General features: G+C 41.0%; 1 protein-coding gene across 6 annotated transcripts in view; it reads left to right on the forward strand.

Annotated features, from left to right (window-relative positions):
- The window catches only part of mef2cb (myocyte enhancer factor 2cb), a 62,986-nt gene that overhangs the window by 15,651 nt on the left and 24,188 nt on the right, over nucleotides 1–23,147 (forward strand). For all 6 annotated transcript variants that reach the window (XM_060882934.1, XM_060882938.1, XM_060882937.1 and 3 more), the window contains 2 exons: nucleotides 14,172–14,373; nucleotides 22,543–22,746. In XM_060882934.1, coding sequence (XP_060738917.1) covers nucleotides 14,320–14,373; nucleotides 22,543–22,746 — 258 coding nt within the window. In that variant the 5' untranslated portion in view covers nucleotides 14,172–14,319. The remainder of the gene's footprint in view (nucleotides 1–14,171; nucleotides 14,374–22,542; nucleotides 22,747–23,147) is intronic.

The raw sequence follows: 23,147 nt of genomic DNA on the forward strand, positions 1-23,147 counted from the left end.
ACTGAAGGAACCTCCTGTTTGCTGCCAGGGCCTCTGTGTCACGCATATGCATTGCAATGGGTGGTCTGAAAAGTCCAAACTGCTGGCATTCGTCACCACTATTTAATATCACGGACGATGTCCAAGTGTCCTGATTGCACACAGTTATGGGAAAGGAGGAGAGCGAAGAATAGGAACATAAGAGAGAAAAATATTGAGAGAAAAATTTGTATAAATATTGAATCACCCCACCAAGGAGCATCTATTAATTTAAGGCACAAAGCTCCCATTTGATTATTGCTGTTTTATTTTTGGTAGCCAACTCAGCAGTTGAAATAAAAACCTAGCTTAAAATAAGAGGACATCCCAAATATAATCTTTAAATGAAAAAAAAGGCTCTCTGAAATCCTGATTTTACGGTGATTTGGACCACTTGGTGAAATCCCCCCAGAACTGCAACTCTTTTTTATATGTTTAACCTGGTGTATTTGTCAAGTGCACTCTTCAGCAAGAGAGACTCTATGTCCCATCATGAAGCTGTAGCATATCACAAAACGATCGTTTTGCTGGCTAATGCCCAAGAAATGCTGAAAAATAAGTAAAAAAAATGAGATGCAAAAGGAAGTGTGTGGGGGGGATGCTGAAATATTTTCCAGCGAATGTAATTTATCTTTGTCAGTGGGGGCAGCATAGCCCTGTCACTCTGTAACATCCTCTGGTGGGAGTGAAGGAGGGTGACAGAGGGCCCTCTGTGTCCCGGCCAGGAGCAGCATCCATCTGAAAAGCCGTCGTCAGACTAGCACGAGGGATATTTTTAGTGGATCCTGTCTCCACAATGGGCTCGGAAGGTGGAGGCCCTTGAGCCGCTTTTTTCAAAGGGGGTCGTGACACAGTTATGTTATCACGCACTACACTAATGTTCTCGTTAGCCAGCACTGAAAAACACTACAGTAGATCTACTGGGATGAAACACAACGAGCGCGAATCACCTTTGCAGTTTGAGTGTAGAGAGTTAAAGTTTTTGTTCCATTCGTGGTTAAGTTTTAGGCAGCGTGTGCACTGCATTAGTTCACTGCACAGCCTTTTCTGTGTTTTTGCCACACACACCTGTATATTTTCACAGTCATCTGCAACTTTATCAGCAGCACCCTGTCATTGAAGCAGGGGGCTGGAGTGGCAAGAGAAAAGGATGTGCAGTGGACGCGCTGTGAGTGGGGCAGAAAAAGGGAGTAAGAAAGAAAGGAAGGAGGGAGAGAAAGAGTGGAGAGGCGTGTGAGGGGCTGGCGTTATGACACTTCATGCCTTTGTGTTTGGGGTGGCTGCTGTACAGGGCCCTTCAACAGGCTGTCACCTCGCAGCCCATCAACTCAGCCTGTTTCTGCTCCTGGCTCCCTCCTGTAGGCTGCTGTAGCCTTAAATCTGCACACAGAGAGAGCAACATTCATTTATACCATCTCTGATTAATAGGAATGATTTTCCAGGAAGTTTTTTAAAATCATTTTTTCTCTTTCAGTCACTGAACAATGCAGTATTATAATACTATAAAGAATTACCTTTTTGAGAGGTGGCTATTATCTATACTTTTGGAATACTGATTAACTCAATTGTTAAGGTAACAAGCAGCTGATTAAATGTTAAAATCTAAATTTTCATGGTTTTTACTTACTTAAAATTATATATATATTAATAGGACACTAATGTTATCACTTTGTCAGCAAACCTAAATTTAATGCTATATATCAAGTGTAAAAATGTTTTCCCATATTGCCCATCGCTATTCAACAGACATCTGGGTTTCCATTATAAGTGTCTGATTTAGATGCAATACCTTCCACTTTTTTGGATTCAGAGAATAGCTGAGGAACAGAAAAGGCCATTCATGCTGTTGATTTGACTCAATCACTGCTGACTTGCACTCTGTTGTTCAAAACCATTATTCTCAATGCTTAGCACCCATTTATTTGTTTATCGTTTATTCATTTGAGTTGCCTACCTATGTGATGGAAATAGAGAGAGAAAATGTTCTTTCTTTCTTTCTTTCTTTCTTTCTTTCTTTCTTTCTTTCTTTCTTTCTTTCTTTCTTGTCGGCAGGACCGTGTGTTTACTTTGATGTATGACTTTTCTTCCAGTAGTTCCTCCAAAGTGCAGCCAATGATGTCATTAATTTTATTACAGATGCACTGTCTGGAAAAGGAGAGAAGGAAAGAAGGGGGAGAGAGAAAGAGAGGAAATGTGCAGTGCAGAGTTGTATGCATAATGAATGAGAGGAGCACTTCATTTGAAACTTCAAGGTTTGGTGGGAGAGCAACGAAGAGAAGAGGAAAGAAATAAAATAATTAGAGAAAGAATGACAAAATGAAAGAAAGACAGACAGAAAGAAAGGAAGACAGAAAGAAAGAAAGAAAGAAAGAAAGAGAGAGATGCGAAAGCGAGAGGGACCTTGCTTCTCTCTGAATGAGTGGACTTGCGGGGGTGGTTGCATTCACCTGCAGCTGCTCCTGTAGGCCCCAGTGGAAAAACAAATAACCTTGTGTGGTTATAACTGTGTGTGTGTGTGTGTGTGTGTGTGTGTGTTTGTGTGTGTGTGTGCGTGTGCGTGTGCATGTGTGTGTGTGTGTGTGTATGCGTGTGTGTATGTGTGTGTTAGGGAGCCCCCATGTCAGGGTGCAAGTAACACGGGTGTGGTATTAAGCTTGGTAACTTGCCTGTGGCCCATACTTCCTAAACAGCGATGTCCTGACAGAAATAGCTCAGCCGTGAGATTAACTTTTCTCCCCTCATGCTCGCCCACGCTCGGCTTGTCCCATGTGCGCGGGCCAGTGGCTACCTGTGTGAGCTCACAGTATTGTTGAGTTAAAAATGGTGGCTGTATTATTTTTGGACCAGAGCTGTGAATAGGTTTATAAATAGCAGAGGAAGTGAGGGGATACATGCCGAGACTCTGGCTACCTTAGCAGTTTCACTGACATCCAGCACTCGTGCCTCTCTCCCTTTCTTCCAGATTCTCATTTGCTTCATTTGGTGAAGTTTATTTGATATGTTTCTCTACAATTTTTCCTAACCACTTAAAACACCCCTGCATGTGTTGAAAGAGGTGTTAATAAAGGCAAGCAAAGTTCTTGCGTAAATGCAATCAGTTCCATGTCCACAACATGCCTTATTTATATACATGAATCATTTATTTTATTTCTTCATAAATTCTGTGGACTGAAATACACTCACTAAGTTGCTCATCCACTACCTATACACACGGTGTGGGTGATATGACAATATGCTGCTGTTATTGCAAGAAATTACATCACATTATGCTTTTGCAAACGCATTGTGGGGATCATGTGCATATGTAGAACACTGCAAACTTCTTAAAGTGTTTTCAGCCAGTTGTAGAGAATGTGAAGGCAACAACCTCATGAATAAAATATTATGAAGCTGATTAAACATATGGTTCTTACAATTTGGCACTGCTTTGTTGGTGCATTCCGTGATTTGCAACATGGTGGCAAGCCTCAGTAAAGATACATGTGAAGTATTGGGTAACTGTCTTCAAGCATTGTGCTGTATTTCTGTCATTTTCTTACCCACCCAAGGAAAACACTATGACAAATATGATGTAATATATATTTTCTTTTATACTGAGCAAATCTTAAGGTGTGGCCTAAGATTATTAACCTTTTTATTTCCTTTTTACTTAGAACAAATCCTATTCACATATAATAGCTTTGAACAGCTTGTAAACTTTTAAAGAACTTTGTCTTGATTTTTGTTACTTTCCCTGTAGTTTAGCATATTGGTGATGTCGAGAATTGAACTGAATGGTGTTGAAATGAATGAATGATTATAAGTTAAAAGGAGTGATCGACAGTAACAGTCAGAATGATAGAAATACAGAGTGGACAAAGGTCCTTTGCCAACTTCCTGTCACCTTTGAAATAAATACATCTGACTAAATACACATAATATTTGGTGTATTGTTTCAGGTCATGTCTGTGCTTTTGACGGGAAAAACGTACTGAAACAAGTGTAGGCAAAACATACTTTGCCTCTGTACTCTGTAATCTGAGGCCTAATCTTCCTGAACTGGTACATCTTTAGCAATGAAAATATATATTGCATTTTCATAGTAATTAGGCAGGATTTTATCCCTCCCATCACCTCACCCATCTATTAAATTCAGTTTCTGTTGCTTTGTGTGTTAATTAATCTGACCAATGGCAGAAAGCACATGATTTTTCTTACCAACGAAAGTGCCTTATTTTCAGTTTTTATCAAATCTCTGCCATGCAGCATGTTGATGACCCATTTCTCAGATTGTTCAGAAAACAAGAGCAATGTGAAGTCCATGGGGATTACCCTACACGACAGAGCGCATGCAAGAGAGATGGTGCGATAGTGAGTGTGATAGAAAGGGTAGAACAATTGTTAATTTTCAGTGGTTTGTGGATTTGATTTATTTCAATTGCCCTCATCTTCCTTTTCAATGCTAATCTCTCTCTCTCTCTCTCTCTCTCTCTCTCTCCCCTACACACACACACACATACACACAAACCCTACATCTCCCTCCTTCAAAATTGTTAGCACGGATTAGCTTCCGCTGTTGCAATAGCCCCCTCGGTTAATTACATGTGTAATGAGTTGTTTATTTGGGATAATGCGCAGCAGGAGCGCTGGCCCAAACGCTGCAGCCAGGAGCAGACCCAGGCACAGTGAGGCAGAGTGAGGGATATGTTGGGAAAGGACGATAACTGAAAAACCGGAGTAGAGTTATCAGTGTGAGCTCGGAAGGTGGACCAGTTGAGGGGGTGGGGGGTTTGTGGGGGCTGAGTGAGTAGTCTCTCTTGCATTCTCAGTCCATCCTGGAGTCAAACGACCTCAGGACTTTTCTCAGGGTGGAGAAACACAGAAAAAAGGAGGGCCAATAGCTCGGAAAACACACTCATGTCAACAAAAAGGGAAAGCAAAGTTCACAGAAGAGGGAATGAGGGATGTGTGCCCAGCAGTGGTGTAAGGGAGTGGAAAAGTGTGGGTGCAAGTATAGATGACTGAGGGAGGGAGAGAGAGGAAGAGAAGGGAGAGACGGATTCTGCTATCATTAGCCGAAGGGGACAGGCGAGGTTATGTGAACGGTGCAGCTGGAGAGGGTGCAGAGGGAATTGGTGCATGTCTCTGCACTGAGTGGCTGAGGCCTTGTGAACCAGCTTCCCTCCCCCTTCTACGCAGCTTGCACTTTCCCAAAGCAACCTAATAAAACAAAAAAACAAAAAAGTAGCAGAGATGGAGAGGATAAGCTTCTGGAGCAGGATCCAAAACACACATACATACACACTTGATTTATACACCATTGGCTGTAGGCACTTGCCTCTTCTTGTTTTCTTTCCTCTTGTTATCAACCGGATCAAGAAACACGGTATTCAGCAGGAGCTAGCGATTAGCGTCAGAATAACAGTAATTAGAAGGGTCATTATTTTTTTGATACCCTCCCCCAAACAAAGATGTAGTAGCCTTCTTTCTCTTTTTTATTTTAGATTCTACTGAAAAGGTTTTTTTCTGATTTGCATTATGCCTTTTTTTCACTGGGCCATTACAGAGAAAATGAACAAGAAGCACCAGCCAGGCTAATCAGCACAGAGTATCAGACAGGCTAAAAGACCCAAACTTTCCTTGTCACCCTTTTGTGATCTCATGCAAGAAAACAGATAGGGAAAAAACACGCCTGCCACAGCTGTGAGACACAAGAAACACACTGCAAAGAAGGCTATGCAAATGTGTACAGGCCCGCCACCAAATCCAACAACAAGGAAAAAATATGTACACACCACACTTCATAGTTCACAAACTACACCTACAAAAAAGGCAGAACAGATGCTTTGAGAGGAAAAGGGGTAAAAAATACGCCATAGACTTTTTTTTTATCAATACAGGAGGAGGCTCTTGTAGAAGGAGAGGTATGAGGGGAAAAAAGTAGGAATTCAACAGCGATGATGGCATGTTCGCTGAAATATATTTCAAGAAAAAAAATATATAATACACCTTACAGATTTTTCAATATCAGTCAGGTCTTGTTTGCTATTTGCAAAAATATGAGGGCTGATGGATGGAGTTTGTCAAAGTGATATGGAGATTTGAAACACAACGTTAAACATCATCTGAAGCGTTAAACATCATCACAGTGCAAATCCAGCCAATGTTGCTCCTCTCCATGCTCCCCTCTTGAGCCTTTAGTTTTTTTTTCCTTTGAAAGTTTCGGCCTGGTTGATTTGCCACAGCTGTGTGGACTCTTTAATCAGACAATATCTTTTTGCCCATTTACCCTGCCACCCTTTCACTGTCATTCTCCCACCCCGCCTGTAAACCTTCCTCTTCCCTTAACGCATTTTAATTGGTTGCTTTCTGTGACAAATTATGAGGACTCGCTTTGATGAGGTCGACCTGAGTTGTTGCCAGAACGGAGCGCGCCTGGCGTTTGCGGCATTTGCCGACTTCTCTCACCACTACAAACACGCCATGGAGTGGGGAAGAGAGAAGGGAGGAGGGTACGCCGGACCCATAATGAAAGACTAGGGATTGGGTTGGCTCCTGGGGTATGCCATATTCCTTCCTTCACACTTGACACCATGGGTCTGGACAGATCTATGCTTTTCTTAGAAAGTCAAGAGTAGTTCTGTGATTTTTAGGGGGTTTCTTTTGCATAAAAACAGTGTTATGGTCTGACTTGGTCAAATGATGAATAATGAGTATGATGACATGAAGAGGATATGGGCTTAACTGATTTTTTTTTACCTCTTCCCTCATTGCTAATGGACAGGAAATTACACATTGAGAAGAGCTCCACACACAGAAATTGAGGGACAGAGAAGGAATTGAATGACATGAGGAGAAGAGAAAGAAAAATGGCAGCCTGGTTGCTTGTTTAGACAAACCCCAACTGTAACAATCAGAGTTAAATGATGCGAGAGATCAACAGCGCAGCAGTGCTCTCAACAATCAGCCCAATCAGCTTGTGGTAATGTCGAAATGACTGTGACATCATGTCGGAAAACAAGAGGTGGCAGGGATGACTGTATAGCTTTTTACCGAAGGCGAGGTTACAGCCTCTCATTTCATGCTCTTTTCGATCTGGGTTACTTCATTTCTTTACAGCACTTTGGGACTGAGGAAAGAGAGAAAGATAAGGAAAAAAGAAAAGTTATGAAGGACATCCTTGTTGAAGGTCTATATCTCAACATCTCTCAGACAAAATGTCTGTGGTAAAACATTAAAAATGTTTTAAGAATGGCCTGCGACTCTATGATAAGTTTTGTTTAGTGTAGTTGGATAATTTGGTTTTGGAGACATCATTTGTACACTCTTTTGAAATATCTGACAGTTAGAACCTGCCGCACAATTTCTGAAAGTCCTATAATTTGCTTACAGAGGTTATGCTTACACTGATAACGGAGCAGGGTTGCTCAGTTGAAATGCTGTTTAAACTTATATGATTTTGCTGGATTATACATTTAATATAAATTACTGATTGCATGGAACACAGGATTTTATGACACAAGAATGTGTTCCTAACATTGGTGGATTTATTCCAGATTTTAGTTAGATATACTGCAACTAAACCAAAACGTCTGATAAAAGGCACATTTACCATCTTTACTGAATTACTCAATATGAAAAAAAAAAGAACTGTGCAATCACTGAACATGCTGATTGATCGGGATAAAAGAGGAGGTTGCTTCACTTCCCTTTTCGTCTCTCTAACTTCTTGGCCAGGCATCAGAAGGAAGAAAAAAAACTAAATTTCTATAAAACAGTTCAATATCAAGTGCCTCAGTGGCTTACTGTACATATTTGCGTCATGAAAAAAATGAAGAGAAAGATATAAAGGGGAGAGAAAAATAGAAAAAGGAGAGGCAGAAGTAAGAAGGGGGTATGTTGGCACCCGCTCTCAGTCTCTGAGCCACGTTAGCCTCTGGGCTTAATTGAAGCCAGGAGGGAACGTTTAATAATTGCTGTCAGAAGATCAAATTTAATTCTCTTTTTCACAGGACCGCTGTAGGGTAGGGTGAAACAAATTGTCATCGGAGAGCTCTAAATGAACAAAGCTTTTAATTAGTCTGATTAGAATGCTGAGGTGGTGAGGGGGCCGAGGAGGATGTGCGCGACAAAAAAAGTGTGGTGAAATAATCAGAGGATCATCTAAGCCTGCAGACATGCCACAGCCCCTCAATGCCCCTCCGACCTCTGAACAAGGCTAACATCATAAGACGCTCTCATCCTCGGCTGATAACATAATTGGCCGATGTTGCCAGACCTTGTCTCTTCCAAGTGACACAGCTCAGGGCTGTGTTAGTGTAGCGGGAGATTACTCACCAAGCAAACATGGTTCCTTCTTGTATTTATTCCTATCTTTTTTAGTCACTGCTTAAAATTTATTTTTTTTCATGTAGCTTTGTTGGCTGATCAAAAGTCAATTGTCCCTCCACAGTGCTGTGGCTGCACCTGGATCTAGAGCAACTGTGCATGACGTGGTAGTGGTTAGACATTTGCTGATAAACAGAAGAGAAATAAAAGAGCTCTGCTCTTGCAGATGTGTGAGGAGAAGAACTCAAACGCCCGGTTGCGGTTCTTTAGTCAAATCACCCATGCATATGTATTTTCCTGTAAAATATTACAAGTTATTGCAAGGACAGCATTTTTCTTCTCCTTGATCAGAACCTCAATGATTCCCTTCCTACGTCCCATAATTTTTTTAATTAATTAATTTCTTTTTTTTATTTTGGTAACCAACCAAACTATACACTTTGTTCGCGCTGTACATGTAATGCTTCCACTAAATTATGAACGCATCCACAGTGCAGAAAAGTGTACAACACAGATTATAAACAGCGGTTGTTACTGAGAATTACACATACATTTAGTCATTACTACGTCATATACTTCCTTTTTTTCTTCTTAGAACATTAGCAGGATTTTATTTTGCATCCAAAAGCCTGTCTCGGGTGGACAGTTATCACTGAATACAATGTCCGCTCACACTGCAGATCTGTGCTGAGCAGCTGCCTCTCCCTGACGCATGTAGCATGTGTCGTCCTTGGGTGGCTTTGCAATGGCTAACTGACAGACGGTTCTCACCTGGCCCGTTTTACCCAGGCTGGGCCACACTCACTGTTTACTGACTGAGTGAGGGACAAGACTTGCTGTCAGCACTCCTTCATCCATCCAGTCCATTTACTACTTTGTGTGGTCACATGTTCCCCATGCAAGGCCGTATTATTGGAATGATCATTTCAGATAGTTGCATGCATTATTACAGTTCATTGAGAGAAGCTTCTGAAATACTTTCCTCTTTCACCTTACTGCTTTGTTTGTAGGCATTTTAAAACAATCCTTTTAACTACCTTGGATACCGAAGTCCTTGTATACTGAAACAGACAAATGCAAAAGCATAGGATAAACATGTCATATTTTCTTCTCATTTGATCAAACACTGGAAGGCCTGTAGCTTATTTCAATAAGTTTTTTTTTCTTCATGAGAAGTTTAGAAGGTTGTTTTGCGTTATTTTAAAATGCACAGATGTTTGCAAGACAGACAGGAGCGAAGTGTTGCAGTGGAAGGACCCTGAAAGAACACTGTGTGATGTAAATGAAACCTTTCCTTTTTTCCATTGAATGCCCTAATCTCACATAAAAACTAAAAAGATTTATTCACCACCCTGCCGAAACGTAGTTCATCCATAATTTCACACATTTGCTAATAAAGTCACGGGTTGTGACATTTCTTTCTATTTTTCATGGCAGAGGTGCCATATTTACGAGTGCCATAAAACTATAGAGTCATTTGGGGTTTGTAATATGTAGTGTTAAAACTCAAATCCATGTGTTGTATGAATGCAGTGATGTCATTTACTAAGTGGTTTTGGAAGTCTGTTCGTGTATCAGCTTTGTCAACTCTGTTGCCCTCTTGGCCAAGAATCCTTTGCATTCAGTGCTTGCACCAGAAAGTGGCCGTTTGGTTACGGTCAGCGGTAGCGGCGACAGCCTCAACTCTCTTTCTTTCTGTTTGTCTCTTCTTTTCTGGCTGGGAGAAGGAAGTGCAGGAGTTTTGGTTCCCATTTTGGGCACTCTGGAACAGTTTAGGAAAGGAAGCACCTTTACACCTTTGATTGTCTGTGGTTTCTGATGTCACATCCTTCCTTCAGGCTCTGTGTTTGTGCGAGTCTGTGTGCGTTTCCTGTTGCTCTGTCCAGTTGTGTTAGAAGGTAAGACCAGTCCTGAAATATTGGATGTATGAAATTCTTTGTTATACTTCATTACTTCATATTGTTTGTTATACTTCATTATATTTCATATTAGCATCATCTCCATTTCTCCGTACTTCTAAACAAAATGGGGGCCAAAGGCTAGATTTTTTATTAGTACTCGTTATTGCAGTACTTCAGCATTGTTTAAAAGCCACAGATGCAATCTCCTTAAGCTCAGAAGGTGGTGAAGCATCCTGCTTCGAAAGCACACAAATCAGAAAGCCTAGCTCTGACAAGCTGAATCTCCAGTTTAGGTCAGTCATCCTATTGCATTTTGGATGGACAGCCATGGTAGCCATTCGTCAGAGCTCGTATCTCCTCTAAGCAGCCAGTCCAACGCTCAAGAGCCTGTGCATGTAATGACATTACAGAGACAATAGGCCTCCCAGGATCCACTTGCTACGGCCTGCCTGTCTCCCTGTGCACCATTAACTATCGCTGATAAACAGCTGCCTGTCTGCAAATAAGTGCATTAAATAAAATCGCCTCTAAGAAAATAAACGCAGTTAGGAGAGGAAGAAAATGTGCTTCAGGGATTAAGCGTAAAGAGGAAAAAAGACTTCCAAGTGTGAGACTTGACTAGAGATTGTCCTAACACACAAATTATTCAGGAAGAACCATTGAAGACGTTTTTTCTGGTCTCTTCAAGGAAATGGGAGTTTATTTGAAAAGTGCGGGGGTTTATTTAATGTATCGCACACCTCCTAAAAGGTTTACTTACTGCGCTGTAATATGTTATTTCAAATCTCTGCGACCACATTTCCCTGTGAGGATAGAGGGTACTTGCCTTTTCTCAAGCACATGGTATTACCAAATATGTTGCAGATGTGCAGGAGAGAGAGAGAGACGACTGTGGTGACAGTGCAAGCTGAGATGTATAACAAGGTATACGGCGTGGCCTGATACAGGACACCACTGAAGATTTCATAATTTCATTTAAAGATTTTGACCTATATGTGCTGTGTATTATGACTGTAATATGATCCAACATCAATGTGTAGTCGCTGCAATGACGTTTCATTACACCTCATTAACCAAATATAGTGTTCTAGTACACTTAAACGTGGCAGCCTGTATCTGATAAGCAAGCACAAGAAGTCAAATTCACTCTATTAGGACTTTGACAAATACAATTGAGTGTAATTTTTTTTCTCCCTAAGTGGAACACTTGGGAATGAAACGACCCAGAATTGTGCCTGCTTTTGTTCGTACTCGTTGCCCTTTTAGCTCCAGTTTTTGTCGAGAGAGGGGGAAATGGAAAGAAAGAGAGAGAGAAAAATGCCTAGCAGCTCATTACATCTCTGTGCTGGTGCTCTTTTTCTCTTTGTCTTTCTCTTTTCCCTCTCACTCTCTTCTTTTCCAGCATTCTTATTTGTGGCAGTAGGAAAGAGGCGTAGTTAACAGATGGGAGGGTCAGCAGCAGCGCTTCTCCCTCTTTCCCCTGAGAGACCTGCTCATCTCTCGCTTTTATCATGCTCTCTGTTTCTTCCATGTTCTCTTCATGTTCACTCGTTTCTGCTGTCCTTGCAGTCACACTTGCATAAGGAGCCAGCTTATCAAACTAAGCTTCCATCACTGTCTTATGGCATCCACGTTGACCTCTCTCACACTAAGCCAAGGATCTCACTCTTGGCTCTCTCCGTCGTATTCCTCCTCCTTCTCTCTCTTCATATGCTTTGGCCATGGATTAGTAAATTGGCTTAACAAACTGGTGCGCTCTCTCTCTCTCTCTCTCTCTCTCTCTCTCTCTCTCTCTCTCTCTCTGTCTCTCTCTCTCTGTCTCTCTCTCTCACGTGTGCATGTGTGTGTGTGGTTGACAGAGTTGTTTTACCAGCTGTACTCATGTCTACAGTATTTCATCGTTCTAGTGTAAATTAGATTGTTCTTATCCATGGTCATCTAAAATGATGATGATGATGTGTGTGAGTGTGTGTGTGTTTTGCTTCAAATGCTAACTATTTTACCATATTACTTCCCCTAAAGCATTTTATCAAACCACATAGTGACAAACCAGGAAAACCAAACAGGATTCAGTTAATTAGAGTGTTTCTTTGAGTGATGGAAAAATTAAGCACACCGTTTGATTTAGTTAGCTGCTATTGGAGTTTTCAGCTAGGCCAAGCACGGACGAGACTGCCGAACACGGCTTGTGCCAGCTCCCTGACGGCATCTTGGTAAATATTTACCCAGTAATCTGGTCATTATCACCAGCTTGTCTCCGGGTTGTTTTGCTCCTTGTTCAACAGTAGTCCTTCAAATAATCATCATGCTAGCTTTAATTTTGCCATGCAGGTGCTAAGACTCTCTCTTGCTAACAGCTCGCACAAAGTGTGACAAGCGGTGCGCAGATGCTAATAAAGCCTAACATCCAGGCTCATTATTAATAGAGACCACAGAATACAAACACCGGCTGATTATTAACAGCACTAAATGTTTCTTTGTCATGCAGAGTGTGTGTCTTTGACAAATAGGTTTTGACATGGTAATGAGAGATTTTAATAACTGGGTGTAGAATTTTATACACCCAGAAATTTAGAACTAGCCACACTGTGATGATACAGAGAAAATTAGGAAACGAATTGAACTGCTCCATGAAAGAAATGAATAATAGCATTCACCTTAGCAACTTAGAATCTTTCCTTACTCTCCTTCCTGACTCTCTCTCAGGTGCAACATTTTAACACCAAGAAAGATTTACAGGGTTTGTCTGTGCTAACGTCTCAGACTTAAGTTTCTGAAATCTGCTTATCAAAGAGCTAGAGAGACGCAGATATGTAGACGGAGGGGAAGACAGAGTGACACATCTTTCACACATAGCAACATCAATGTCTCTGACACGTTCTGGCAGCTGCCTGGAAATGTTTCAGAAAGATCCGAAAAGAAGAAGGGACAAGGGAGGAAGAAGAAAAAGAAGAAAAACAAGAAGGTGAACGATGGAGGGGTTTTAATGCGACACCGCTGACAGCTTCGCTGCATTACACCCAGCCTAAATAATGGGATGCTCATTTGCATAACGAGGGACGTTATCACCTTTACTGTCAGAAGAAAACACAACAACACTTCTGCTGCTCCTCCCTGAGATGAATTGGGTTGGCCTACTTTACAGCGCCAGGGAGGTGCACTTGGTGCAAACACACACACACACTTACCATATGCACAAAAACCTACAAAAGATTCCTTGCGATTTTTTTAGCTCCCTTAAAAGGTGTATGTCCCAAAGATAAGATGGTTTACGGAAAGCCAGGTTAGCTGCTCAACTGAGGGCAGCCCTTTCAAACTGAGGAGGTCTCAGTGGGAGAGATGAGCAGTGAAGTGATTACAGGATCATGGCAGATATAGACTTATTGAGTGTGTATTACAGCACAAATGAGAACAGCCATTTGTGGCATCAAGTCTTTTTTCAGCTCCAAAACCTGAATTGCTTTGGTAAATCAGTCATGCTTAAATAGGAACTCCACTAATGTATCACATGCAATGTCAATTCATTTTTTTAATCATTGTTCTTTTCTTCAATTGTTGTAATGCAACTGGTAATACATGTGGTAACATGGAGAATTTTTTTGTTAACCAGATTCACACGCCGTTCAGCATGGCATAAATATTACATTGTGTGTGATTAGAGCCCTTAAGTTCGTGTCACCTTGTAAAACCTTGTCAAAATCTGTGGAGCTGTGGAGAGAGTGTGACAGTGCTGTCTCCCCTCGTAGTCGGCGCACTGAAGTGCCGGCTCTGATTTGCATGATATCGACAGTGAAAAACAGCGCACTCTTGCTAAAATGTTGACAGATCCTTTTGTCTTTATTCACCATCCCATGTGCTGAGATTATACTTTTTTATCTTCTTCTCCACTATCTGCCATAAAGCTTTTCTCTGTTTTCTCTCTATATATCTCTCTGTGTATAACAGGTACAGCTGCTGGAATCTTTGAATTGAGTGGAGCAAGTACAGAGAAGAAAGACCTGGTTTGAGGAAACGCAAAAAAGCAACAAAAAAAGGAGCAACAAGGCCATAAAGTTATTTGGTGAAAGAAGAGAGTAAAGAAAGAAACGGGACAATGGGGAGAAAAAAGATTCAGATCACGCGGATTATGGACGAACGCAACAGACAGGTAAGGCTCACCAGTTAATGGTTATAAAACACTGAATTCAGACGTTTTAAAAACTTTCATGAGTGGCATAATTTCAACCTGAAATGATCCTTTAAAAATAGCCCCAGCGGCTCTCAACACCCTTCATATGGCTCATGGCCGACGTGCCACCGACTGTAGCTAATGTCAGTGAAAGACTATTTTAGCATGGGTGGGTACAGAGTGGGAGGGTAGCACAAACAAACAGACAAACAACCTCTAAGGCACGCAGAGAGAGAAATTGGGAGGTGGGCGGTTCTTTGGGGCCGTAACACTTGGTCCAGTAGTTTTCCTTTTACAGATCAGGTTGTAGGTGGAGGCCAATGAGATGTGAGGCTTCAGCATGACATCATGCTCATCCTATATGGCCTTTCTACATTTACTGTTTTTATCTTTTATAACCTAGTGTTTTTCCACATATCCTCAGATTCTTGTCTGTAATGATAAACCTTCAAACACACCGGAATGACTATATTCATTATGTTCAGGGATGAATTATATAATCATAGTTAAGTTTTGCTAGTTATCCTCTGAATGATTTCATTTGGATTTAGGATTAAATGTAGGTTACTAATATAAGTCTTTTCATGACCTAAACACTCAGGACATGAGACACCAGCCAGCCAGGGCTGCAAACACAGACAGATATCATATCTAACAAATTCTGTACTTGTATCGATTATAGTGGTGCCAGTAACATAGGTACTTGTTTTACAGCAAGATCAATGAGCTCTTCTCTTCTCTGTGCGTCTGATGTTTATGCTTGGCGGCTGCCAGAGAAATAGGAGTTTAAAGGTGCCTTCAGAGGGCAATCTGTCAAAGACAGCAAGGTCTAAAGAGACTCTTGGTTTCATTTATAGTGACTTTATTTTCTGTTTAACAAAAAAATTGTTTTGTGGCTTACTGTAGCTAAAAGTTTTGATGGCATAGAACGTGTCCACACTCCAGTAAATGACTGCTGTCTGGACTTTGGGAAGGGCTGATCAATTATTGAAAGCGCAATGAGGGGCCGAGGAGGATTGAGGGAAAGGAGAGGAAGAGGAGAGTGGAAAGTAATGGGTGTGTCAGGCGGCACAGACGGCAGGGGAACGGTGGCATTAGTCATTTGGCACTCGTGGGTTGAGTGAGTTCTCCCCCCCGAGGAAACCAGAGGCTCACATGCACATGGCGGAGAAGCAAAGATTCACACAAATGAGTCAAAGCCCTTATCATACCAGCAGTCTCTTCTTGTTTTTCTGTTCTGACTGCTGGGAAAGCAAAGAAACTTTAGTAAACTTTAATTTCGAGATTCTCTTTAGAAGCCTTGCTTACTTAATTTTTTGCAGATTAATCTAGTAAAATATGCTCAAGTATGACCACCGTTTCTTCACTGTATTTTGCTCATTCAATAAGAATTCATTATAGATGTGTTGAGATGATATGCTGAAGTAGAAGTGGTCAGGTAAGACACATAGTTTCTTTGATGTATAGCCACAATAGAAGAGGAGAGATAAAGAAAGAGGAAAGAGAGCAAGAAGGATGCATGGTCTAGGTCAGGATGTTTTTGGGGGAGGCTATCGTATTGCACAGAAAGCATCCTGTCCTGGTGTTATCGCTGCTCTCTTTCCTTCTTTCTCTTGCTGTCCTTCTCTTACTCTCTCACTTATTCTCCCTCCCCTCCCTCAAGATCAGAGATTGATACAGGAAGGACACCTGATGAGAGTCGATGCCACAGCTTTCCGGGACTTGAGATCAAGAGGGAGAGGGCAAAGTGAGGCAATAAGAAAACCAGAGAAACTTTTAGGATTTTATTTAGAAAAGAGGTAGTAGCTTCACACTTTATCAGTATTATGGTTTTGTTATAAATAGAATTAGCTATAAAAGCTTTTTTCATTTATCATTACATCGTCAAACTAATTCTTAGATCAGTATGAAGACGTTGTGTGCAGATGTGGCCTATCAAAGATCTTTACAGATAGTTGTCCTTCCTCTTCAACATCTTTGACTGATTGTATCAAAGTACAGAGTTCTGTGTGATACTAGGAAACCATGAAGACAGGCATCACAAGACAAGAATGAAGGACCTTTGACTCACAACCTGTTTTTTCTACCCTCCCCTCTGCTCTCAATTTGTTGAAGTCGTGGCTGGGCCTTTGCATATTTTCACTTCCCCTTTAAGGAAATCTTTCCATTCCAAAGCAAAATAAACAGCTGCCCGCTTCAATGGTGTTACCTTTGCTGCAACATTCTTGAGATGTTTGCAGGGTTTTCATGCAAATACCATCACATTCAGTGTTTGATGTTCCGGTCCCACAGCAAGTCCCCACAGTTTTATGACTGAGAGAAAACAAACTGGTAAATGAGTTTTGTTTATACAATAGATCAATTTATTCTAAAAATTCTGCTGTATGTCACACTCCAAAAAAAACATTTTTTAGGTCTACATTGTGAGACAGCAACAAAAAAGTGTGAAAAAAAACCTGTGTTTTCCATCATTTTATGTCTTAAATCACTCTTATTTGAGTGGCAAGTGTATAGCTGGCCACCCTGTCTGCAGTGCCTTGGTTGCAGGCATCAGACCCTTATCGCCTTGGGCGGCCACTTGGACCCCCCACCACCACCCTCGAAAGCACTTCCCCAGAGCATGGCCAGTTGACTGACTGCCCAGACTGCCACACAGGGCATTAGTGTGCAAGGCCTGGCTACCTGCCCTCCGGCCACTCAAACACTTTCCCGGGCGCATCAACATGAAAGCATACCCTGTGCGTTAAAATGCATTAGCCACTGTGCTAACTCTCTGCACATTTTTCCCTCGCTAAGAATTCTCGATGCTGCAGCAGTTAATTCTTATAAAGATTCTCTGAAACAAAGGGGAAAATGAGAAGGTCATAACGGATCACAGCTGAATCATTCTAAGTGAAACGCCTCGTTGCCAGTCGGAAAGCAGCCGCATCGGAGTCGGCTGTAATTGGGCCTAATGGAGGGTGGCTAATTCAGGGTTGTGATCCATCTGGCCAGGTGGTGAGACAAACTTGGGTCAGGTCAAGAGAGGCCAGGGAGGAAGTGGCCCTGATGGCAGTGGGCAGGATAAGGGATGTCATTAGTCATAGAAAGGATAAATGGTTTGCAGCTGACCCATTGTGCTTCATGAAGATGGAGAACAAGACATTTTTTGGCATGTTAGGACAGAAGTAATGCTTTTTATTGAAGAAATGAAGTAGTTAATGAAGAAATGAGCATGTGTTGAATGTATAAATTTGGTGTTACATCATGCTGCATTGCATTAAAAAAAAAAAACACAAGCTTTCATTCAAAATCAAAACCACTACTCATTATTCTCACATCATTCCCAGTTTTCCTTTCCAGTAACGTTAGATGCTGGCTCAAAATGTATTATGGCATTTGCATAAACGCCCCCAAGACATAGCTTGAATAAAAATCTACATCACACCTAAACAGGACCAATAGTGTGAACAAGTGATGTAACATTTGGAAAAAAAAAACACTTTATAATGAATAAGCATCATGAATAATGATCAGTACATCAGTACTCAGTTTGGTTATACATTTTAAGTAATGCTGAATATCATTAAGTTCTCCTGAATATCCAGGATTCTCTGTTTATTTACAGCCCCTACCACATTATCATTTCACCAATACTTCCTGATTAAAAGCTTTAGCTAAGACTTTCCACTTTGCATTGAGTGCAAATTCTCTTCATCTGTACTTTATGGTGGAGCGATAGCATTGAGCTGCAGCCGGATTTCAGTACTCGTGACAACAGAGACAACTCTCCAATCAACAGTGGTGAGGTGTGAAACAGTTTGAGTGAAATTAACAGCAGGAAAATAATGAGGCCCTCTGGGTATCCCGTCACCCCTACTCACCTTCCTCAGATTCTCACCTTGCTCCTCTGATCGTTTCCTCTGTTTCTGTCTCCTCAAAAAAAAAAAATCCACTGCACTTAGTTCTTCTTCTTTTCTTCTTCTTTTCTTCTTCCTCTCAAACTCTCTTTAGTTCAACAAATTCTCCAAATTATTCTTCTTTGAACTGGAGCTCCACAAATGTTGAAGTTCCTCTTGCATTAATTGTTATTCCTTCTTTTTTTCTTATTATTGTGCACCTTCCTCTTTTAACCCACCATTTCTTTTGTCTTTCACACATTTCCTTCTAGTTTACAGTATACGTTATTAAATGAATAAGAAATGTTTTCAGTTTAAACAATTAAGACACATTATAGTAAAATGTGTTTTAAGTCAAGCTAAATTTACTCTATAAAGCTCAGTCTTCACCTACACACGCGCGCACACACACACACACACACACACACACACACACATTTTATACATATGTAGTGTCCTTTCTTTAAGAATGTGGGCCATCCAGAAGGGTATAGAGATGGTGTTGATGTCAGCATAAATAAAGACACATAGTCATGCAAAAGGATTCACTGTCAAGCGTACACACATCCAATTAAGACATGTGTAAATAGGTGGTACCGGAGAATGGGTCTCCAGAGTCTGTATGCTGAATGTGGATCATCCAGCATGAGGGACGCAGGGGTGGGGGACGGCATGGTGACAAATGACTACTCGTCCTCTATGTCTCTGTCCACCGGCAAAACCCCCCGGGGAAAACAGCAAGCCCAGGAGGCGGGAAGCAGAAGCGAAGCCATTGTGAAGGGGAAGCCGTCAGGCACTTCCTGTTATGAGAGGAAATACACAGAAATGTGCTTCCTGCCCCCTTGTCTCCAACCCCCCGCATGAAGGGCCAGGGAGTCAGGCTGTTACCGACCTTATTTCTTTTAATCGCTTAGCCATTTGGTTTGTTTTTCTTCATATAGACATTCTTGTTAAACCTTTAATGCATGATACATGGTTTGTACATAGTTTAGGTTGTTAGCAAACAAACACATACTAACAACCATGATAAGGTTAGAAGGTATATATAAGTATTTTCACATTAATATAAGTATTTTTACATTTATTTGTCACACATTACAGAATTGTATACAGATATTATGTAATGTTATTTTAATGGTTGTCAAGTAAGTAAGCAGTAAGGGAAGTAAGCACATAAATGAAATAAATAGATGATTAAATAAGGGGAAATGAGGTCATAGGTCACTAATAGCCTGGGGTATGCATTTAAGAGTTAATAGTGCAACCAAATTCCTCTGTTTTCGGTCCCGTTAGTTTTGGTGCTTCTTCTGTATTAAATTTGGTAATAGACAGGGATTGATCACGCCCAGCCAATAACAAGTTTTCAAGCTTGTGTTGATGTTTGTGTTTCACACCAAGGTCTTCAAGCCAGTGTTAGCAGTAACCTTTCTAGCAGCTGATTTTGCACAGCAGTCTCTTGACTGTTCTCACCCACTAACTATGTAGTGGAGAAGGTGCCATAAGTGCCATAAGTGCCATTTTCAGCAATTAACGCACTGACTCGCCGAAGGCTCTAGAGCATGGAATACTGAGGCATGACAATGTGGGGGCAGTTTGAACAGAGAACTGGAGAAAATGAAGAGAATGATGTTGCAGGCTCTTTTGACTTGCCATTACGTCAGCGACAGTATAAGTGGAGAAGTTTGCACAGCATGGAATTGCGCTTAGAAGTGCTACGGATGAAATAATTTGTTTTAACTCCACAGTGACCTGAAGGCTCTGTCAGTCATTTTATAGCATAAAAGTAGTGGCTCCAGTATAAATGGAATTTTACTTCACCTTTATCCATTTTTGTTGTGACCAGAGGTAAGAGATGAGTGTGGCGAGAGCACACTGCTGCCGTTGCTCCCAATACTCCTTTGGGGTATCATTGTGTTGTGGTGACTGTTTTTAACAGGACTTTCAACCAATGTATTACCTATGCACAATAAAGAAGACAAATAATTACAGTGATGAAAGCATATACATAACATAAAACCTTGTTTTTAGCACAGTCCTGTTTTTGTCTGGGTGTAGTCCCCCATGGTTTGCTGACCTTGTTTTTTTTTTTTCTTTCTTGCAATTTGTGGTTCTCCATATGTAATTCTTCACACATGGCCTTCCGTTGCATAAACCGAATGTTTCCTGACCCACCTGAAAAACCAGAAAATTCAAGCCTGGGTTACAATTTATTTGCCATCTACAAAATGAGTCAGGAACAGCATCGTGAAAAAAGTTCACACATTCAGTGAGCTCCATGGCACCAACTTTCCGTTGAAGCTCTCATCATCATGGCCTATTCTTCAATAGAAACAGAACTGTCAAAACAATCAATAGTGTTCTCCAAACTTTGCCTAATGAACACCGCTGATGAGACATAATCAAAACATAATCACTTCCTTTATGGCACAGCAGAGAGGAATGACAGCAGGCCGTTGACAAGACGAGTAGACGTAACCATAGAAGTAATTTTATTTTACAGGAGCTGTCAGTGGGAGAGGCCACAGGTATCTGCCACTGCACAGTACTGTCACCAATCGAATGGCATTCCTGTGAAGAAGAAGACAGGTGTGGGTGCGTGTCAGGGTGTGTGTGTGTATACTGTGTGTGGGCGCATTCAGTCTTAAAATTATCAGCATCAGAAATGCAGTAGATGTCAGATATCGATTTAGTGAGCTAATTAATGTAATGCTTTGTTAAAAGTTTTGTTACTTAAGTGTGGGCTGTGTCTGAAGTAAGAAAAGATTTAATGAAATGAAAGATTTACTGGGTCACAGTCTGCATGTTTACAATTTAATCAAAAAAGAGAATGAGAAAAAAATTCACCATGTGTAAGCAGCTACATTTAGGAAGTTCTACTTAGACCTACATCTCAGCAAAACATCAGTCCTGGTTCCTCCAGGGGATGTATGCTTAATGTTTTAGTGATCCTGAGTGCATGGGTCCTTAAAAATATAGTTAATAGCATTATAGTTAATAGGCTTTCTAATCTGGGCCATATTTTGTGCTTGTTATCAATTTTGTGATCAATGCAGTACATATCTTTACATTTAGGACTATAATCTACATATATGGTACCAATGAGGCTGTGTTTGTGGCCCTACCGTGGCAGGCAGATTGTGATGAGGGCATTTCCACAGGCGTATGTGAGCCAGATGAAAGTGTGGGCCAGACCTGGGGTCAGAGCTCCTTTGCTTCCTGAAAGAATCTTTTGTTTTAGACTTCAAGAGTGGCATGGCAGAACAAAAGGGGGGAATGAGAGATTGTGAGTTTACGTTTAGCACATATGCAACTCACTTAGATTGTGTGTGTGAGTGTGTGTGTGGGTGATTTTAGCATATTCCCTTTTGCCTTCTTAATTATGTAGTGCTTACGTGTTTCTGTGCTAGTGAGTGTATAAACCTTCTGAAATACCAAATGAGATATTATATATTTTTGTTTTTTGAAAGTCAGTTGTTTTCTAAAGTACGTTTTTGTTCATGATCTGTACTGGTGCATTTCTCTGGACTGAGCATGTTGAAACACGCACTAGGGGATGTCCAAGCGTGGTTATTTATAATGTTACTAATTTCATAGACGAGAACATTTACTGAGAAGTGACATGTCAGCACTGCAGCACTGTGAGCAGGGAGAGATGACGATCTCTGTGCATTTGTGTGTGTGTGTATGAGTGTGTCATCTTTCAATATATGAGGAATTTTGTAAAAATTAGAAATTTCTGTTGTATCCATTTATTTTGTATCCAGTTCCTTTATCAGAGATCCACCATGCATTAAATATAAACAACACTCAAAAACTCAAGCTACAAAGTATAAAAATAAATTAACAAGTGATTAAAACTAAGTAGTGTTAGTATTATTATTTTATACAATAATAAGTCTGTCTGAAGTTTTCCGCTAATTTATACAACATATAATAGGCAGGACAGTAGAACTTAATCTGAGGCATTTTCAAGCTTGTTTGAATTGTAGTAAAAGCCCAAAAGTTTTTTCTGTAACCTTTGCTTGAAATATGAGTGGAAAAAGTCTGATTATGCCAGCATCTGTTTTCCCAGACATTTTGGATGAACAAAAAAGAAAACGGGAAACATTGATTTTCCAACAGTAGTACTGTTCTGTGCAGCTCGAGACCAAGAGAGATTCAAGACAATTTTCTCACACCTTTCCAACCTTGTGTACTGGCCTTTAAACTTTTTTTTTCTTCCTTTCTCTCTCTCTTTCTCTCCCTCTCTTTCTACACTATCACAATGTAGGTGACATTCACCAAGAGGAAGTTTGGTCTGATGAAGAAAGCCTATGAGCTGAGTGTGCTATGCGACTGTGAGATTGCCCTCATCATCTTCAACAGCACCAACAAGCTCTTCCAGTACGCCAGCACCGACATGGACAAAGTGTTACTGAAGTACACAGAGTACAACGAGCCTCATGAGAGCAGGACCAATTCTGACATTGTGGAGGTGAGGAATCTGCCGTACACCAGCTAGCTGGAGCACACGTCGCTTTGACAAGCTGACTTGAAGAATAATGAATGAGCAGAGAGTGATAGATGTTGTGGGTTTTAATATATTCACTGAGGAAATAAAGAACAAAATCCTAATTTCTTCTACAATCGCAGTACATCCCAGTCACATGTGAAGCTTCCTCCATGCATGTGGAGGAAGAGAGAATCATAGTGTTACTAGAGGATATGCTCTCGTGCCAGACCACTGCTACTGTTTTAGCAAACAGACATTAGCCTGTGTGTGACACAAGCTCCTCATATCCCGCCTGTCTCTGCCCACTCTGAGTCTCACAACAGTGATCGAAACATGCTAAAGCTTTGGATAAGTCTCAGGCCTCAGAGACATGCTGTCTACTC

Source organism: Tachysurus vachellii, chromosome 12, assembly GCF_030014155.1.
Source record: "Tachysurus vachellii isolate PV-2020 chromosome 12, HZAU_Pvac_v1, whole genome shotgun sequence".
Lineage (NCBI taxonomy): Eukaryota > Metazoa > Chordata > Actinopteri > Siluriformes > Bagridae > Tachysurus > Tachysurus vachellii.